This window comes from Halichondria panicea, chromosome 7 (assembly GCF_963675165.1).
Source record: "Halichondria panicea chromosome 7, odHalPani1.1, whole genome shotgun sequence".
NCBI lineage: Eukaryota > Metazoa > Porifera > Demospongiae > Suberitida > Halichondriidae > Halichondria > Halichondria panicea.
Window position 1 is genome coordinate 4,761,247 of NC_087383.1, and position 20,530 is coordinate 4,781,776.

At 40.7% G+C, this 20,530-nt stretch overlaps 3 protein-coding genes and 1 non-coding gene across 4 annotated transcripts; 1 reads left to right on the forward strand and 3 right to left on the reverse strand.

Moving 5' to 3' along the window:
• Nucleotides 1–117: 117 nt before the first annotated feature.
• Nucleotides 118–6,647, reverse strand: LOC135338840 (katanin p60 ATPase-containing subunit A-like 2). Its single transcript, XM_064534921.1, has 15 exons — nucleotides 6,496–6,647; nucleotides 6,198–6,268; nucleotides 4,769–4,865; nucleotides 4,639–4,711; nucleotides 4,534–4,579; nucleotides 4,117–4,249; nucleotides 3,673–3,858; nucleotides 3,283–3,360; nucleotides 2,956–3,054; nucleotides 2,647–2,710; nucleotides 2,376–2,494; nucleotides 2,194–2,291; nucleotides 1,742–1,852; nucleotides 1,029–1,191; nucleotides 118–553 (listed from the first exon to the last, which is right to left on the reverse strand). The coding sequence occupies exons 1-15, from the start codon at nucleotides 6,550–6,552 to the stop codon at nucleotides 311–313; spliced, it is 1,638 nt and encodes a 545-aa protein (XP_064390991.1). The 5' UTR covers nucleotides 6,553–6,647; the 3' UTR covers nucleotides 118–310.
• Nucleotides 6,648–6,690: 43 nt separating this feature from the next.
• LOC135338849 (ras-like protein rasB) lies at nucleotides 6,691–13,017 on the forward strand. The gene is made up of 5 exons (XM_064534931.1): nucleotides 6,691–6,828; nucleotides 8,947–9,005; nucleotides 10,351–10,407; nucleotides 11,695–11,939; nucleotides 12,464–13,017. Exons 2-5 carry the CDS (start codon nucleotides 8,954–8,956, stop codon nucleotides 12,677–12,679), a joined length of 570 nt encoding a protein of 189 aa, XP_064391001.1. The 5' UTR covers nucleotides 6,691–6,828; nucleotides 8,947–8,953; the 3' UTR covers nucleotides 12,680–13,017.
• On the reverse strand, nucleotides 13,011–20,529 carry LOC135338839 (protein FAM227B-like). Its single transcript, XM_064534920.1, has 15 exons — nucleotides 20,205–20,529; nucleotides 19,413–19,577; nucleotides 19,289–19,362; nucleotides 19,185–19,244; nucleotides 19,023–19,118; nucleotides 18,796–18,864; nucleotides 18,699–18,734; nucleotides 18,549–18,650; nucleotides 18,374–18,503; nucleotides 17,892–18,014; nucleotides 17,546–17,669; nucleotides 17,131–17,251; nucleotides 13,789–14,030; nucleotides 13,358–13,432; nucleotides 13,011–13,301 (listed from the first exon to the last, which is right to left on the reverse strand). The coding sequence occupies exons 1-15, from the start codon at nucleotides 20,500–20,502 to the stop codon at nucleotides 13,208–13,210; spliced, it is 1,809 nt and encodes a 602-aa protein (XP_064390990.1). The 5' UTR covers nucleotides 20,503–20,529; the 3' UTR covers nucleotides 13,011–13,207.
• Nucleotides 18,921–18,992, reverse strand: Trnap-ugg (transfer RNA proline (anticodon UGG)). Its single transcript has one exon. It is a non-coding gene; the product is annotated as a tRNA-Pro (tRNA).
• Nucleotide 20,530: the final 1 nt, after the last annotated feature.

The following is a 20,530-nucleotide window of genomic DNA, read 5'->3' on the forward strand; positions in this document are numbered from 1 at the left end:
AAATTTAAACCTACTCTTTAACATGGCGTGTCATTACCAAACAAGGAACCGGCAATTTATTTTTGCAAAAAGTGATGGTGGCATGTATAGCTCAATTCGTTTTTTCATTGTCTAAGTTTCCATAGCTTTGTCTAATATAATGTATATACCGCATAACTTCTTCTGTTCTCGAAAAAATAGTATGAATTAGTACTAGTGTTACATTGTTGTTGTGAATGTTTTACAAAATGTATTAGCAGACCAAAATTAACTGTGACAATTATCGATCCGTGATAGCAGCTATAATACATATACATGACTATGCAACCTATCACACTGACTCGTACTCTTTCTGCCACTCCAGATACTTGCTAACTAAAAGTCTTGCTGAAGGTTTAGTTCTAGTAATGGCCTCCTCAACATGGCACGTTCTAACAGGCTCTATCGTAATGTTCTCCAATATTCCACAAGATTCTTCAATGGTTTCAAGTTTGTCAAAAACTTGTCTCACTGTGTGCATGGTAGCTTCTTTACAAACCAGTTTGATATCCGAGCCAGAGTAGCCTTCAGTGAGCTGTAATGTGCATGCATCATCTAATCAAAATCATCACTCTACAGAACCTGTATCTATACAATCGTGCGATGGCCTGGTCACAGTGCTTGTACATGTAATGAGTATCACGAGTATCACAAAAGGCTTTTAAAGCAAGCAGTTACTTATGATGTACCGTATAGCGCGAAATTTTTGAGGCACTTATATTTCGTGGATTGGCCTCTAAAAGCCATTTCGTGGCACAATGTTCACGGAATGACTGCTTACCGGAAGCCACGCCTTTAAATATTTGCATGATAGCAGGTAATTCTAATTAAAGAACAATTTTCGTGTAGAATTCTAACTCACGAAATCCGTGAAAATTAGTCCCCTCTAAAATTTCGCGCTATACGGTATATACACACTCAGAGGAGGTACGACAAGTGCGCGCCTGAAGTATGAGTATGCTGATTCAGCAAAACAGGCGCACACATGTCGTACCTCTTCTGGTACACACCTGTGCTGCTCTATTGTGATCAACATCACACGATATGGACAGAGGGGGTGGTGAAAGAGACGGGGGGAGATAGTGTTGGAACATTGCAGCACGAGCACTCTCAATTGGGAGGTCCACCAATATTCTCTTCTCTAGCCGTCTCAAGATGGCATGATCCAGCTCCCTGCATGTGGATGCAAAGGAGGTGTTGTAAGGATGAGTTTACAGTAACAAGCATAATAGAAATATGCACACATTTTTGAAGCTACATGCAGTAGACTCGCGTTAATCCGATCACCCTTGGGACAGTGCAGTTTGGCCGGATTAGCAAGGTGGCTGCATTTCAGAAAATAGCCGCAGCTGAAAAGCGACTCTACCTCGAATCTAATTACGGTTCTGTCTCGAGGATAGTGAAATGATAATTGATCTATATTTTTGTGTAATACAATTTTATCTGCCAAACCACACCCAAAATGTCATATCTGGTCGCGTACATTAAAAACCTAGTTTGGGGCAGCCAAAACTAACCAGTATAATTATTATGGAATAGCGAGTGGTCACATTTCAAGGCGAGATTTGCGCAATAAAGATCAAGCTAGCAATCCGTTCCAAACCAAATGGTCGGTATAATGTGGTGGCCGTACTTCAGAGAGCTGGAATAGCGAGAGTCTACTATATACATGTTAGCAGAGATTGTGATATGTGCAACACCTCTATATGACACGTAAACCTACCAAGGAAGGTTGGAAGCAGCCAAGACAAATACAAGGTCGGACGACTTTGCCAGACCGTCCATCTGAACCAGCAGCTCAGTCTTCATCCTCCGGCTGCCCTCATGCTCACCACTGGAACAGGAAGGAAATTGAATAATTACAGCAGGGGAAGGTATCACAAGGACATAATTATACACAAACAGTGAGCGTAAAGGGGGGACACACACACAACCTGGTTGATTCACGGATAGCAATCTGCAGCAAGGGTTTAGTGCAAATTATAGGAAATTATCTGCATACAGTAACACCAAGAGTACATTAAGAATCCTAACGTACTCCTGGTAACACCTAAATGGTATAATTATGCATGGAGTACAGTATATTACCAACCCTGATAGCTGTTCGTACAACCATCGTACCAGTACCGTACCCACTCCTGGGTTTCGCACTCAAGAAAACCATATATAACCTACCCAGCTGATCCAAAGCCCGCTCTCTGCCCCATGATTGACTCCAGCTCATCCATAAATATAGTGGAAGGTGCATGGAAACGCGCCAGCTCAAACAGCACCTGTCAATAGGTTATATGACAGGGTAAATTTACAATTAAAGAACAATCACTGCTGCGCCGGAGATTGTTAAAAGTAGTATGTACCCTGACGAGTTTCTCAGAGTCACCCCTCCACTTGCTGACTATGGAGGAGGCTGATATGTTGAAGAAGGTGGTCTTGCACTCTGTGGCCACAGCCTTGGCTAACATAGTCTTACCAGTGCCTGCACATACGTAAGCCGTAGGGTTAATCATGTGGATCTATAATAGAAAAGCTGCCAACTAACACATAGAGGGACGATAAATCATGTGCATATGCAAACTGCCAACCACAAAACCACAATCACAATGTACAAAATATACTACACATACTTACCGGGTGGTCCGTACAACAGGAGTCCTTTCCAGGGAGACAAGAGCCCAGTGAACAGTTGGGGGTACTGTGACAGGGGCATACATTGCATTCATATGACAACCATATACATGTACATGTAATTACTACACAATACGGTATCATGAGAGACATACTTGATTGATGACATCATGCTACAAGTAGAAAATAATGTGTACATCATACACGAGCCTTTAAAAATGCCATGATAATTTGCACATACACTGCAGTATGGCAAGCCATAAATAAAAATTATCACAGAGCGGTAATGAAGTGTGGGGATTAGTAGCTTACCTTGATGGGATAAACGACGGCCTCTTTGACAAGTCTTTTGGCAGCATCCAGTCCCACTATGTCCCCCCAGTGAACATTGGGGTCTTGAGAATAAATATCCTATGGTGGAAGCGTAGATATGCTTAACCAATACGATTGCAGGATTGATGGTTGATTAGAGTAGGCATACACTGAGAGAGACTTGAGTTGGTAGCCAGGCAGTCAAAGAATTTTAGACAACACTAAAATGGCCTTCACTTTGTCAAAAGTACAGGACTTGTTGGCCACTAGGATGAGCTACTGATTGATTTTGGTGCTTCTCCCTTGGTTAAACACAAAAACACTTACTCTGGATATGACTGCGGCTAAGTCTCTCAGTTCACCGTTGTAGCCCGAAAACCCAGCCAGTGGCTTTAACAGTCGATCCTGTAAGAAAAATGTTATAACCTAATAAGACTGCATGCATATAATGATCCTAATGACAATCTTGAAACAAAAAATGTATACTAATAAGCCTGCAGATGCAGGCTTATTAGTATAAATTTTTTGTTTCAATGATCCTAATGATGATCAGATGATGATCAGAACCAAAGAGTGCACTGTAAGCTAATTGCACAAAATGAATAAAGCATACTAATGGTGCACCAAAGGTTACATGTACGTGTGTGTACTCTCATAGGATGAACCCGGATCATTCACAAGCTCAAGGACAGACACACTGTAAGGAAAACTTATTACCTGCGGCCCCACAGTACCAATCTCAGCACTTGCGTCACGAATCACATCATTAATGATTCCACGGACATTAGTCACTCCAGGCTTGCTGGACTTTTTCTTCTCCTCCTTTATCGCTGATCCAGTGAGTCCGAGGTCCCCTAGTGAGTTAGAGTGACTGGGCGGAGGTGGGGAGTGGGAAGATGAGGACTGTGATGGTGAAAGTGTGGCAAGCTAGTGAAGTGGTTTGCCATGGTTACATGTACAGTGTATGTGAAATCACACCAACCAGTAGGTTAATGCACAAGTGTTATAGAATATTGAACTGCTCAGGCAGTACATGCATAAAACTATAAAAGCTACTGTTCAGGACTTACATGTAACCCTTAATTTTGGAAACAAGGAGAAATGGTAGCTAGGTGAAATCCTTCCTTTGGGGCTACCTCTTATAACTGAGTGAGGGCTTACAGTGGGTGCTGGTGGTTTCCTCTTTTCCTTCCTCTTGCCGTCACTGTGTGGGCGTCTTCCCACCAGGCCATGCCCCTGACCACACCCATCGGCAGGGATGTGCGGAAGCGAGATCGTGCTTGAGCCCTTGGAGCTGTTAAAATTACACTGACATGACTAAGAGACAGTGTGTTTATCATTTTCTGCGGTAGAGGCTAATAATTATTGTGGTACAAATTTCTTCCCAGAAAATGTGTATGGACAATTAGTACATACCTTCTTTACAGGAATCGAATTGTGTACAGATTATTGTGCATATTGACACTATGCACTTTGGCCGCCTGAGACCTCCTTACGTACGTATAGAAGAGAAGCAGTTGACAAAGGTTGCTTTAGATAATGTACATCCTTCCCATTATTAATGGTTACTGTACAAACCTTTTATTGTGACATGGTTTACTTCTACTGGCGTTTCGTGAGAGGTCTGAATGAAAACACAGCTTTAATATAGGATGTGCCATGTACATGTACATGTACATGTACCATTGATTTGTGATATTTTCTTGACAATCTTTGGGTTTTTCTTAAACTTGACAAAATAGTAACTCTCATATTCCTACAACAGCAGCAAAAATCACATTTAGCATTAGCTAAGTGAGTGACATAATTGTACCTGCAGTATGGTTGGTAGGTCAATGTTGTCACAAACAGTTAGCTGAGCTAAAGAGGAGCCAGCCTCCCTCAGCAAGGCTTGTGCAGAGTCCAGAAACCTGTGGGCACGCCAAAAACTAATCCATAAAATACAGATCGGACACTGTACAGCACACTAGACTAATTCGATTTAAGGCGACACTTTTAACGAAGCCAGAGGTTGTTTTTTTAGGTTGAAAAATTATTGAAGTCCTGGTGTCGCATATTTATTTAGACAGAGGAGGTCCGACATGAGTGCACGATCGAATCACTACAAGTTCAGTGCATTTGGCCTGGACGTTATCACGTGACCGCAATGACATCAATGCACTGAACTTGTAGTGATTCGTGCACGCATATCAGACCTCCTCTGATATTTAGAGGGTCGCATCTAATTGGAGGTAGCTCTACTATCCTCGATTACAGGCCGCTTAAATTACTAGCGGCCTGTAATCGAGGGTATGGTTTGTCTATTTAGGACGTGACATAAAAAAATAATTGTCAACGCAGCAGTCGCTATTTTTAGAGGTCAGAAAATTGCCTAAGATTGAGGGTGTTGCATATTTGGAGGGTCGCCTTAAAGCGAATAAGTACGGTAGCACACTTAAGTGCATATCTGCAACTTACACGAGGCATGATAAAAATTAGCCTCGATCCCAGGCCTTACTTTTTCTTGCTGTTGTCATTGTTCATCCATAAATCATAAGAAAGACATAGTGAGGCAGCAAAGAAAGAAATAGGCGTACAGTTAAGAAAAAGTAAGGCCTGGTTTGGGAAATCGCGTGATCCACAAGGATTTTTATGAACGTGGGCGATATGTAGCCCACAATCGTGACGTAAGATATTCTCCCACGCATTCAGAGTTAATAAGACTGTACTAAGACAACCACCAAGCTGTGCTGCAAGTCAGATCAGAGAACCAGCGTGGCCAGCTCTGGTGGCAGTAGCTACCTGCTATATGATAATGATGACTAAGCTATTCTTGATCTATACTATCAGTAGACTATAATTTATAATAGCATGACTGTAGAAAGACACAAGAAAAGGTGATAGTCTGATAGAATCTGAACAGATAACTAGTAGATCAGTTCCAAGTCCATGTCCAGCTTGCTGCAGGCAAAGTTTTATTAGTCATAGATCTCTGGGTGGGCAGTCCAACATCTCTAGCTCAGCATGCCCACGCTCATTTTCACCCTTCTACCACCCTTCTACCCTCACGCGACTTCCCGATACAGGCTCTCCTTTTTCCTAACTCTACGTCTATTTCTTTCTTTATTCCTCCAATTAATACCGTATTTTATCTCATTGAACGATTAATACAGTATTTTATCTTATTGAACGATTGTGATAAAGAACAGAAAAAGGAGAGCCTGTGTAGAGGCTAGATAAAAATATAAAAAATTAGAACATACCCTTCGTCCAGCAGGTAATGGTGAATGAGTACCAGGAGGCTCTTCTTTCTCTGTTCAAACATGAGCTCCTCCTGGGTGCAAGAAACACAGTTGCCATAGGAACCAGAAAAAAAATGACCGTTACGATACAACTGTACTAGAGTGTGTTCATGATCCATATTTGATACGAAATGTCAACAACTGGCATTTTATATTCTAATCGCATACGACCTAGAGTACATATCATGGGTACATAGCTATATAGCTAGGGAACATCCAACAACATTAAGCAACTACGGATTAGGATATACTATCTTACAGATTCTCTAGCTTCACTGGCTGCTCTCAGCTGCACATAACTGAGCTCTGCACTCATCTTGCAAAACAGTCCACTTGCACTGATTAACTGGAGTACAGTAAAGAGGTGTTGGGAAAAGGTGGTCAAAATAACAAGTGTTATTTCCAAAATTTAATCACCAAACTGTGGACTAAAGGGCGGCTTGTATTCGCGCATTTTGAGCTGTAAACAGACCACTCCTTGGGTACGGGTGTGGTCAATAAACAATTTGTGGCTAGCTACTGCTTTTTACTGAAATTCTGCAGTGCTCTACTAGACTATACTACTGATCACCAAGAAAGATACATCTTAGAGGTATGTATTGTCTAGTTTGATGTAGTACCTTCTTGAATGGTTTTTCTCCTTGCTAACTTTGTTTTCAGTCAGCTACTTGTCTAGTCTAGTCTAGCTGTTGCATCACAGTGCTAGCCAGCTAACTAATTGGCCAGACATATGAAAGCATGCTGTCTAGATGTACTATTATATGGCAGATTGATATCAAGAAAGCTATCAGCTAGAAGTGTACATAGTCGAGAGTACTATTCTGCTATTCTGTGCTGTATATGTTGGTTGTCAGAGTTGTACGTGTAAAGTGCCTCATTGATGCCTAGACAAAACAAAGCAAATTGCAGGCGTACGCACCATGTACCAGTATATGGTGTGAATGTACTGTAATCATGTAGCTACAAGTAGCCTGTTTAGAATCATTGTCCTCCACTTTTACTTGTTTAAAAATCCAATCAAGAATGCCAGTGAGGGTAGGTAGGTACTAGGTGACTGTTGACCCCACAAAATGCCCCAGGTTTGCAGCATGGCAGTGTACTGTGTACTGCCTGCTGTAGTATATCCAGTTGTCATGTGTTCATGTAAATGTGATTAGGCTGAGTGGTGTTGTAGTGGTCAGACTGATTGATGTGTTCATGTGTGACTGTGTGACTGTGTGACTGTGTGCATGTGTGACTGTAGTGACTGTAGTGCTGTGACTGACTGTATTGCCCACAGCATTGCTTGTGGCTTGTGTCTGTGTTGCTGTCCCTCCTCTTAGCCTTCGTCTCTGCATTATTAGCCTATCCTTGTAGGAATGTATTTTCTTCAACCAAATTTAATAATACGAATACAAATCATATTATCATGAAACAAAACTCCCTTACTGTACTTTATTAGCATGCATGCACATGAATGCACATGAATTATTTCATGTTGTATAATTATAGTCTGTATTGCCTTATTGGGTGTGTATCACGTTGTCACTGCCAGTACTGGGCACAATGTTGTTAATGGGAGCTTAGTGTATAAGTGTATTGCCATGGCTACTACACTCTTTGCCCAATCTTTTATTTAATGAATTCTAACAACTTAGCTGAAGTTTGAGTCTCAATGTAAGTTGCTAGTTCTGCATTACATGTATGTCGGTAATTGATTGTAAGATCCTCACTATGGAAACACCAGACTGTGGCTTCTAATTTTCACAATTGAGTTCCTACTGTTAGTGTGACTACATGTATTGTTATTTATAATATCCCATATATAGCTATGCTTTTTTTTCAGTAGAGCATGCTTGTATATTGATTTTTGTGGAAACTCCAAAATTACTCAGCTGCCAATAGGAGGCTGTGATAGCTTATTGCTTTTATGTAGGTACAATGTACACAGCTGTGCTGTCTTAGTACCCGTTAACACCTTTCCCTAATGCTTTTGTGCTTGTCTTTGTAGCATTATAGCGTTGTTAATATTATTATAGCGCAGCTACTTCACTTATAAATAGAGCAATTTATTATGTCTCAGTAGCAAATGAATATAATTAGTATTTGATATTCACAGTTTTAAAGTGGCGAATCACGTGTGTAAATCTTTACTGCCTTATTTGTTTGTTTACATGTCGCTTGTCATGGTAACTCGCTAAATAGATTTTCCGTACTTACAAATACTTCTGACACTAGATCCCTCCCCCTTCAATGGGAGATGTCAAACATAATTATGACTATTCGTACTTATTGTGTGACCTAAAGAGAGGCCTGTCAATGGTTGTGCATGGTTTCCTGTTTCTCTGTGTACTGAGCAAATTGAAGACAGGATGTGGTAGTGTGAGGTCAGGTTACCAAGACTATGAGTCACCAGTGGTGCATTGTTTTGAGCTTCTGTGGTGTGCCCCTCCTCTAAAGCCAAGCAACACGTAATTATGTTTGTTGGATTCATTCCTCTCATGCACAGTCGTACATAATGGCTGTGTTGCTAATATGGCGTAAAATTGATGACGTTTTTGTATACTTACATTCATACAATGTTGGTGTTTATTTTGTTTTGACTAATTCGCCAACTAGTCAGTTATGTAGACACACACACACACACACACACGCACACGCACACGCATGCACACACGCACACACACACACACACACACACACACACACACACACACACACACACACATAGAGGCAGGATGGTCAACTACAAGCTGGTAGTACTAGGAGAAGGAGGCGTAGGGAAATCAGGTGAGTATTAAATATTGAATCACACTTCTTGTTTATAAATCACTGTGGATTTATTGCTGTGGATTTTTAATTTGATTGCTCTAGGTAAGTTAATGTGTTGTGGAATGTACCTTTGTCCACCTCCACGTCCTTTGGTCTTTGTCTTAGAGTCAACAACTACCTATTTGGTGATATTTGCTACGTACAGTTGTGCATGTAATTTCCTGTATCTGCACTGTGGCCTCTGCTCGGACAGTTGTCTTCCCCTTTATTACTCTTCTTACAACACCCTTTAATATTTAATATTTCACTTCCATGCATAATGACATGGTACGCAGTGGCTTCTATTTGCCCCCAACAATGAGACGGTTCGTGTCTTTCAGTCGCGGGTAGTTTCTCTGGTATGCGATACAGTTGAACCAATTACAACTACCACACACACAGGCCTCTGATACTAATTCTATAGTGATCTAAGTATTCATTCGGTGTTTGGGCGTGTAAACTACCTCAGTATATGGATGTTCACTTTCATGGCATGTAATTTGCCTTTATAAAGGAACTGACCACATGCATGTTGCTTCCTTGTTGAACTCTTGTAATTTTCGTGTATGCTTACAAGACTGTGTGTGTTCTACAACGTATAGCTTGTATGGCACACACATCAGCAATGATTCAATACAAATGTATCTAAACTGGTCAATTGTTTATAGATGTGCGATTTAGCAGTTATTTTTAGGTGTGATCAGTGTTTAGTGATTTGAAGCAACTGTGTAGACAGAAACACAGGTGTAGTGTAGTGTGTTGTAGGTATTCCGAGTGTTGCCTTGATGAGGTTGCAGTGCTGTCAGCTGTTGCTCCCACTGCACACCTGTACGCTCATCAGCCACAACATGTGTGCAAATACACACCATATCAGTGCTTCTATATATTACAGTACTTATATACTACAGTACATAATTATAAGTACATGTATGTATACCTTCACAATTCAGCTTTGTTAACACCACTATACTAGAGCTCCTCGTCCTCACTTAAATAGTCTAGCTTACAATGGAGGATTAATTTATAATAGTATGGAGCTTAGAATTTGTACCACTTTTGTAGAAGCGTTGCTTTTGCAAACTGACTTTTTATCTTGTGCGCATGCCCTTGTAAAATTTCCTTTTGCATATATGCCCCTGTGTTCAGTAATATACAGTGTACATGACTGTACATGTATGTGTGTGTACTGAACCAATACAGTGTTCTTTGGATTATGTAATGTTATTTATAGACTTATTTATTTTTAGTAGCCACCTCCTCATTGTGTATGAATGCCAACTCACTCTCCCTATCCTAACTCTCTTGTTTATGCACACACGCACAGCAATCACAATCCAGTTCACAAGTAGCGTGTTTGCTGCGGACTACGACCCAACTATTGGTAAGGCACTTCTTTGTCTTTGTTTGTTTATCTCTTTACAAAAACTGTTACCAGCTGTATAGTTTGGCTACAAAGGAGGTATTCTACGCTATATTGTACGGTGCATAGTAAATAGCTGCCGAGATGGGGTAGGTATTATAGGGAGTTCCCCGGGATATTTGCCATTTTAGGCTAGGTACCTAATTGTGACGGTTAGATAGTGCCCTTTGACTGGCAAATAATAATTCAATCATCCTATTATAGTTACAACCCGTATTAAGTTGAGTGCATTAACAGTGAGTGAGCCTATAGCTTGACATTTGTACATAATCACAATGTTTTCATTTTAGTGTGAAGTACTAGGATTGTCCTGTGTCTTATTTGGGCACAGATAATTAGGTGACCAAGCAAAGCAGTAATGTGCTTGATTGAACTCCCTTTACAATAGTAACCAGATCATACCAACACTGCATACATTATTGATGAACACTGTAGCCTGGAATATTCCTTACCAGTGTGGGAGTTACTTGTGCATGTATGAAGTAGTCTATATGACTGCGTTTTATTAAGTAGCCTTTACTGGTAGCACAAACTGACATTTAGCCACTAGTGAGTAGCCAGTTTAGCTGGTCTCAAGGTGCCGAAGATACATGACTATCCTGAGGGAGATTTTTCTAGCTTTCTTTCAGTGTGTGTGGTATACAATCTAATTATTAGTGTCAAGGGTTAATACATAATTGTACTGTACTGTACATGTACATGTATGTGTGCCTGCCTGTATTGGAAGGTTTCATTGAAAGTGGTGTTAGACCACCTTAATTCCGTGGGAACACTAACTGTGGATAAAACCAGTACAAAGACGTATACAGGACTGCATGGTGCTAATTAATGATAGTTTCACATTTCCCGACAACTTCCCATGAGAAAGACCAAGCTAGTTGTCTTTCTCTGTTGAAATTGTATACCACTAATTATTATAATTAATTTTATTAAAGTGTACAAATTACTGAGATTTTCAGATTCCACCATCATTGTGGCAATGATTCCAACAGTAACACTCTGGGGTGCTTGTGTATTTAGAGTGCCGTAGTAATCATGGTTGTAGCTGTACTACTAAACAAGCACTTGTCACACTGTACACGTATGTGTCAGCATTACTCTGCATGTGTTTTGTTTGTTGTAATTATCTTAGAGAGACAATAAGGTAGTTACATGTAAGACAATTGCAGCATAGAGTGGATTCCTATATTGCAGATGGTGTGTGTTGTATTGACACTTCATGTGCTATTGTACCTTTCCCCTACACAGAGGATGCGTACCGTATTGATGCGGAGATAGATAACGAGGTGGTAGGTCTGGACATTCTCGACACGGCCGGACAAGAGGTGTTCAGTGCAGTGAGGGACCGGTACATGAGGGACGGGGAAGGGTTCCTGCTCGTCTACTCGCTTATCGAGAGGACAACGTTCGTACCAATGTCCAAGATCAGTGAGCAGATCAAACGAGTGAAAGATACCGACAGACACGTCCCAGTCGTTCTAGTAGGAAACAAGGTGAGAATGGATAATTTATCTGATTTACGTATAATTATTGTAATTTTTAACATTGATTTTTGTGTAGTTTATACAAATATCATCATGTAAACAGTGTAAACAGTGTACATGTGCGGTTGCAGACAGTATAATAATGATGCCTATAATTATGTACAATGTACGTAGCTGTGCATGGCCAGGTGTTACAGCTAGTAGGTATACTGAAAGCAGTAGTAAATACCTTCAGTTGAGACACTTCCCAAAACAACTACGGTTATACATGTACAGGAATCTGTGTTTATAATTATGGTCAAGTTTGAAAACTTGAGTTTGTATACTCACATGTAATTACGCTCAAATTGTGATCTCTCCTAAAAGCATAGAAGATTATGTTATGTACATGTGGGATTGGTGTAAATTATTAAGAGGCCTGTTCGAAGCTTGCTCTGGAACTGACACATTGTCACTAATCAAGCACTGATGTACCTGTACTGTATTGGAACCAAAATGATATTCCTCCCCCCCCCCCATACGCACACACCCAGTCTGACATGGCAGACAAGCGTGAGGTGTCACATGGAGAGGGAGAGCTGCTAGCAAGACAACTGCAGTGTCCGTTCTTCGAAACATCGGCCAAACTTCGGATATCCATCGACGAATGTTTCCATGAGCTCGTTAGAGAAATAAAGAAAGCTCAACAAGAAAAGAACAGAGAAGAAACAGAAAAGGACAAAAAGGGAGGGTGCTGCGTAGTGCTCTAGAACAAAAACTTTTATGGTAAAGGTTATTTAACACTGATACCCCTATCCATCTAGCAATATTACTTTTATACATAATTGTGCATGTCACCAGGCTGTTTTTAAATTTCTGTTTCAGACAATGTTAAATTTATTATAAAGATGTGTGCATGTTAGCCTTGCACATATAATATAGTTTTAAATAGCTTTACATTTCATTTGTAGATCTTCTACGTTTTGTATGAATCTTTCCCTAATTATTCTGGAGTTGATTGAAGTGCCAGTTTTGTGTTTTCTCATTTATCCCAACCTTGTATCTTTATTCCGTTGTTCATCTAAACATCTTCAATTGCCATTAACAATTGTGAAAACATAATAAGCCTGCAGTAAGTGAATGTGTGTGTACGATTGTACAGTTTACAGCCCTTATGGGAAAAATGTATGGCATGCCCATAGACATGTAATGGGAGTATCCTTATTATGGCGCCACTGTGACTATAGATCCCCTGTTTTTTACAGCACATTGATGAAAATTCTACTGTACTATGCTAGCTAAGGATTAATTTGTTCTGCTTTCTTTTTTGATAGTATTTTCTCGGCCAGAATAGCCACCTCGTGACGGTGAGACAGTATTCTTTGGTTTTGTCTGCAGTGGGAAATAGGTAAAGATCATTAACTAAACAACCCAAGAAATTAACTTACGTCTCTAGCTGTTTGCGCTCTGCGATGTGATGCTTCTGACAGCTGACAGATTCTTGTACACTCTTAGAAATATCTCTGTACAATAAAAGGTTCAAGTGTCGTTTCCAATAACATAACTAGCTGGTATATAATTATAAAGTTCTGCAAACTGTAATACTGTTAGTTAGAAATTTTTTTAAGTTGTGATATACAAACTAATTGCTATTTACAAGCAGCTACAATCTTGCATAATAATTAGCACAAAATGGATAATTAATTTGAGGCATAATAATTATGATGATTACGTTGAATAAATCACACTTTCATAGCCTTAATAATTAGCTCAAAAAGACTCGCATTTGTATTTCTAGCACAATGGTACATTTATGAGCTGAACATTATTATGCTGCCCAAAACAAACATCTGAATCATGCAGTGCATCACTCTCTCACCTCTTGTACTGCTCATATTTGTTATCAGACACCTCCTGTGATTTTCTCAAGAGATCCTTGTACCCGACACATGGGCGTGGCAATTCCTTCACCTGTCGTCTGCTGATGGTGGGGCCGGGAGGAGTGTCAAGGTCCACTAGGTTGTGCCGGATCATGAAGTGATGGAGGAGAGGACTTCGGCCCAGAATGCTGAACCGCACACACTCAAATATCGGGCCAGGACCAATGTGAGTGGGGGTGGACTGGGTCAGTTTTGAGTGATTAAAGTTATGGTGAGGATGCATACTAATAGGTGTAAGAACATTCCCTGGGTTGTTCCCTCAGGCAAGATTTAGCAAGCCCTTGATATTATACAAGTCATGCTAAAATCTTGCCTATAGGGGGAAAACCCAGAGATTATTCCCATTGTATCTGGAATACACTACCATCAGTCATACTACTAGGGACGAAAATCCTTTTGCAGCAGAACGAATGCTAGATAGGGCTGAAACCCGTCCCCCCATTTTTATGGCCGGGGACTGCTTGCGCATACTTGCGCATGCGCCAAATTATTGGATAATTTTCCCGTAATGTTTCCCATTAAACTAAATTTTTACCCGAATTATATCCTGAATAACATATACAGACAAAGAATACTCTTCATAAAGTCAGACACAGAGCTATATAGCTAGCTAGCTAGAGACAGAGCTGTATTAGTTACAGCAGCAATTTCTTTCTGATAGAGTCGACTTTCACCAAGGTTAGTGTCAGATGGGCGTGGCCTATCCATATAGGCTATTGTCCGCCTTCCCTCCGTTCAGAGGATTGTTATCCACACTGTTGCAGGCTGTGAGTCCTTTGTTAACATAGTAGGCTAAGGGTAGCTATTAGAATGCTATCACACGGGCTAGAAACCTTCACAAATCACACTTCTATCCACTTTCTTCAATCCACTTCCGTTCGTTGTGACGTCATTGTTTTACTGAGCAAATACAATAGTATCCGAATTACCCACTTTCTGGGTAATAGGTGGCGCATGCGCAAACAATCGATACCAGGCCCTCTCTTCGAGGAAGAGCGGCCTGGGATCGAGGCTAATCAAAGTGTTGCTGAGAATCTTCATTTGTAGAATAGTAGCCTCTACACAGGCTCTCCTTTTTTTGTTCTTTATCACAATCGTTCAATAAGATAAAATACTGTATTAATCGTTCAATGAGATAAAATACGGTATTAATTGGAGGAATAAAGAAAAAAATAGACGTAGAGTTAGGAAAAAGGAGAGCCTGTATCGGGAAGTCGCGTGAGGGTAGAAGGGTGGTAGAAGGGTGAAAATGAGCGTGGGCATGCTAAGCTAGAGATGTTGGACTGCCCACACAGAGATCTATGATGCCTGCAGCAAGCTGGACATGGACTTGGAACTGGAAGTTTGCAAGCACTATAATTATAGCTAGCTATACCTTAGGCTTAGCTAGATGATCTACTAGTCTAGATTGTGTGTTCAGATTCTATCACGTTGTGTCTTTCTACATGCTATAGTCTATATAGTATAGATCAAGAATAGCTTAGTCATCATTATCATATAGCAGGTAGCTACTGCCACCAGAGCTGGCCATGTTGGTTCTCTGATCTGACTTGCAGCACAGCTTGGTGGTTGTCTCAGTACAGTCTTATTAACTCTGAATGCATGGGAGAATACCTTACGTCATGATTGTGGGCTACATATCGCCCACGTTCATAAAAATCCTTGTGGATCACGCGATTTCCCAAACCAGGCCTTACTTTTTCTTAACTGTACGCCCATTTTTTCTTTGCTGCCTCACTATGTCTTTCATGGGATCTGGATGAACAGTGACAACAGCAAGAAAAAGTAAGGCCTGGGAACGAGGCTAGTAGAATAGTGCCACGCTGACTAGATCTACAACTTTATGGTTGACCACAGATAACCATATAAGGAACACTCAACGCAAAACGCTTTTTTGTGGATATTGCAAAGATTCTGCAAAGCCCTGTAAGGGTTTATCCCCTAGGCAAGATTTAGCATGACTTTATTGTACACATTAAATTTTGCCTGGGGGAATTCCCAGGGAATTTTTGCATGCCTGAACTTAGCACAATGGGGGCATTCCTAGGGAAACAACCACTCACCATTGGCCTATAAAAGTGTCAATATAGTATACCCCTTCACAAATTCTCTCTATACTATCAGTATCTACAGCTATGGGACAACTATGTTGCTACATTAAACCGGCACCCGACACTGAAACTGTTGATGGTCGTGCATCAGGACATGTACAGGTAAAATAATAACTTCGGTGTCAGGAATGTACAAACATGCCCTCTTTTTTACTGCAGCTACAAAATGAAGTATCTTTCGAAACGCTACTGCAAATAGCTCGCAGCAATGATGCTTTCCGATGTGGTTCTACGAACGACCCACACAGGAGGAAAAATGAGTACTCTTCACGTGAGGGCTATACTGGGACCATGTATTTTGCAAGAAGTAGTGATATGAAAGAAGATGAAGACACACTGTTGGGAATTAAGGACTGGCCTAAAAACAAACAAAAAAAAAGCAATAGCCAGGTCAATAAAGGATATGTGTATGTTATTAGATCTACGTAGCTAGTTACTTACTAACATTTATTTCTGTGGCGCAGCCCAAATAGTAGCGGCAAGCCCTCATCACAGTAAATTTTGTTCTGGTGCCTAGATAAATCATAACAGCCATGCAGATGCCAAAAAATGTGTATTTAAACGCTATGAAAAAAACGACAGTGGTGCATGGTTAATAGATTAGACATGCATTGGGACTAGGGTCAGCAAAACAAGTACAAATAATAATTGCACTGACATGCACTGGCCGCAGGAGTCTCAGACCGAAATCATGCACAGCAGTTGTCAAAAGAAAAGACTATTTATTATACAAATTTGTCACCTGACATGCACTGGGACTCTTCTCACAAAACAATTAAGCGCCTTACTATGCAATAATATTGTACAATTAAGGAGGGATGCTTGGTGCGAATTCAGACCTGTGGTTTATGTTTATACATTTATAGGGCTCAACATGGCTGTAGTGCACATGTACATGTGTAATAGCATGCCTCAAACTAAAGCCGTGTTTAGCTACTTAGCCATAGCCCTAGTCATAGCTAAAATTGGATAAACGGAGCTTTATTGTATGTAAATATAACTTGAGGCTATTCATGCTGTAAACTCAACGCTATGGTAGCCAGGTGAGCAGACATAGAATACACAGACAGACAGACAGACAGACAACCAACAGACTACATAATCCTCGCCTTAACACAGTACACCAATTATGGCCGCCTACGCACCTCGGGTTAACAAATTAATACTCACCTCATTCTCTTGTGAGCCTGAGCCCCTCCACCTAGACAGAGGCTGAGCTCTAGCAGAACGAGAGGGGCTTTCCCTAGGATTAGACTCAGTACCACTCATCAGACGTCTGAAACCAGTACTACTGCACATTGAGTTGATGACATTCGAGTAAACAGTAACTACATCTCAGAAGTTTAGCTATAATTATAGTACTGAAACAATGAAACAATGTTACACGTACAGAGACGACATACATGTACATGTATATAAATGCCCAGGAATTGTGACCTGGAATATCTGATTAATAATACGCACAAATGCGTTTACATGGCCAGCTAAGAGAGCTAGATGAACCAAGGCACTTTAGCTCAAATTTCGGACCAACAACTGCTGTTAATAGGTACTCCACACTATCACACATGTACAATGTAACTACCTTGAATCTCTGCTATCATCTTTGGCTTGTTGAAATTGAACTCTTGAGCTCTGAGACTGATAGCCTGGTCGTGACTGTTGCCATGACAAATTGTTAGGAGTCGTGGGCATGGAGAGGGACATAACTGGAAATTAATAATGCGTCCATGTTAAATTCATGTTTAAATATTATCGGCAAGCTAGATTTATGTGTTTGCTCTAGAAGTACATGTTCTTTGCGGCCAATAGTTATAGGAGATAGAATTTACATTCATATTATAGTGAATGTACCACTGTGCCTACAATAGTTACATGTATTAGGAGTATCACTGTGTCTGTTGGTGTACATTAGACAAATTTCAACCCACCATCCTCTCGGTTCGGTGCCCTTGCACTAGAAAACGGTCTGCCCTTGCTGGAGGCGGTAGTGTGATAGGGATCCAACAGAAAACGCGGCCATCTCCTCCACACACCAGGACCGACCTTGATACCTGTGGAAAGTATGGATAATACATTGAGTTCTGGGCAAGTATTTCTCTAAGGCAACGTTTACACAGAAACGGTTCCTGCTTTAAATTAAACGGTAAAATTCCAATGTGTATGCACTTTCCTATTTACACAAAAACACCAAAAAATAGTTAACAACATGCATAATTATGTATTCAGAGAGACAGATGTTTCTTCGTAAACGTAGCCTTAGAAGTGTAACTTGCTGAAAGATAGACACGTATAAGCGAGACACTTCATTAAACTCTTGTCTACTATGAGCTTGAGACTCTGAGAGCTAGAAGTATTTAGTGGGTATATAATGAGTGTTTGAGCGTTAATAAGTATGTGTATATAACAGCACCTGTGATCCATTCTGAGATCAGATTGGTGAGGTAGTCGAGGAATTTGTCAGAGTTAATGACTTTGTTTGAGTCAGGAAAGGCTTGGCAGAATGCACTGTAGATAGCTTGACACAAACAGTCAGGGTAGTACTGAAAACACAAGATTATAACGTGCACAGTGCCTCAAGAGCTCACCATGAAAACAGGGTCCTTCTGTCCATCGTCAATACCAGTGAGGAGCACGACAAAGTTCTCACAGATGATATCAAAGAGAGCAGCTTGCAAAGATTGATCAGGCTGAATGGAAATTAGGTCAATGAACACCCAAGCATAATTATGAAATACCTTGAAGCAGTTCATCCATATCCACCAAAATGAATTCTGTTTTGTGGAGCATAATAATAATCATGAATACTAGAATCAAGTGCTACACACTACATACAGTAAGGAGTGCTGTGGAGGCATCACTATAGAAGAATTTCCTCCATGCTTTAGATAGGGCAGACTGTTGCTGTTGCAGGGTGGGAGAAAAACAATAAAAAAAGGATTGTGAACAAAAAAAGAACTGGGCTTGTCCGGGATTCGAACCCGGGACCTCTCGCACCCAAAGCGAGAATCATGCCCCTAGACCAACAAGCCGTGTTGATTATAGAGATAACAGACCCTTACTGGTATCTGAGCTTTGGTGACCAGGTCAAGAATAGAAAGTGCCTCCACTTTTGATGGCAGTGTTAGAGTATTACTAAATCCAGGGAAGTGAACGACCTACAATGTGGGCATGAAGCAAGAGTTATTATTTTAGCAAAACTAACAGCGATGAACTTAACTTACATCAACTGTTTTTTCATCTTTTTTCCCACTCGGTACAACTCTATTCATCAGTGATGGTATCTGTGGGGGAGATACTAAAACAAAAAATTGGTACGGTACTAAACCTTTTTCTCTTCCAATTCAGAAGTCAGCTTCCTTGAATTAATCAAGTCCATGTCACACAGTTCAGTCAAGAATGCTGTAACAATAAAAATTGAATGAGTTGCTGAAACATATAAAACGGTTCACCTCTATTGGTGATATTCTTGAGTCCCCCAGCCACGCTTTCAGAGTTGTTTCTTTCGATGGCCAGTGGATGGCCATCACAGATAAACCTGTTTGCATACCAGTCCAGTTTCTCTTCCACTTTCTGCAGACGCAGAGCGACAGAATCAAGGAATGAGGAGTCCCATGCTGTATGAAAAAGACCAAACAGTACTTTGGGAAATACAACAGTCTGCATACACGTACAGAATTTTAATAGTTTCCCTATAGCTTGATCAGAGGCCGCTCTCAAACAGTAGCCTCCTTTGTCAACAAATTAATTTTAGTGAGCCGCTGTCAAATAGTAGCCTCAGTGAACTTGACTCTATCTGAGGCTGCATTTCTGCACGTGGCAGCTGTACTAGCAGCTTGTTATACTTTACAAACACTTTCTCATGGCAGAGTTCGAGTTTGTGCACGTGAAAATAACTTTTGAGGGTATTCTACCTAAAGGTGATTGAATGTGTTAGGCCTAAGTATTAAACACCTCTCTCGAACAGTGGCCTCTTTCTTTTCCAATAAATGAAACATTTAGTAGCCGCGGCCTCTGATCAAGCATATACTGTAGAGTTCATTAAGAAGAGTACGCCTCAACTCCAATAGACGGTACAGAGGAAGCATTTTGTCTGACTTGCATAATTTATTATAGTTATTTATCCATACGAATGTGTGGAGTTCACTTTTTAGTTTTGAGCATGGGGCACTCTAGACAAAAGTTTAATACGGACAATGACTCGCATTGAGTTATCGTCGATCCTGTACAGCTACAGCACTTACAAGAGTGTTTCTCCAAATCCTCCCTGATGGCCTCGAGTGATAACAATTTGTCACCATCACCATCAACTTTAAACAAGGTGGGACACTCTCCTTGGAGTGGACTGTCCAGCTGAGTCATACTGGTAGAACAACACTCAATGGGCCACTGAGTTTGTTCATCTATAGTCAAACATTCCTGTCCGTGCAGCCATTCCTCAATATCTCTAGGAAGTGGCTTGGGGCGCTTGGAGAAAGAAAGCTCGAGGGGCCGGGGTTGCAAAGGTAGATCTACTTTGTTGAACATTGCTTCTTGTTTCATATGTTCATGTTATGTTGCTGGGAAACCG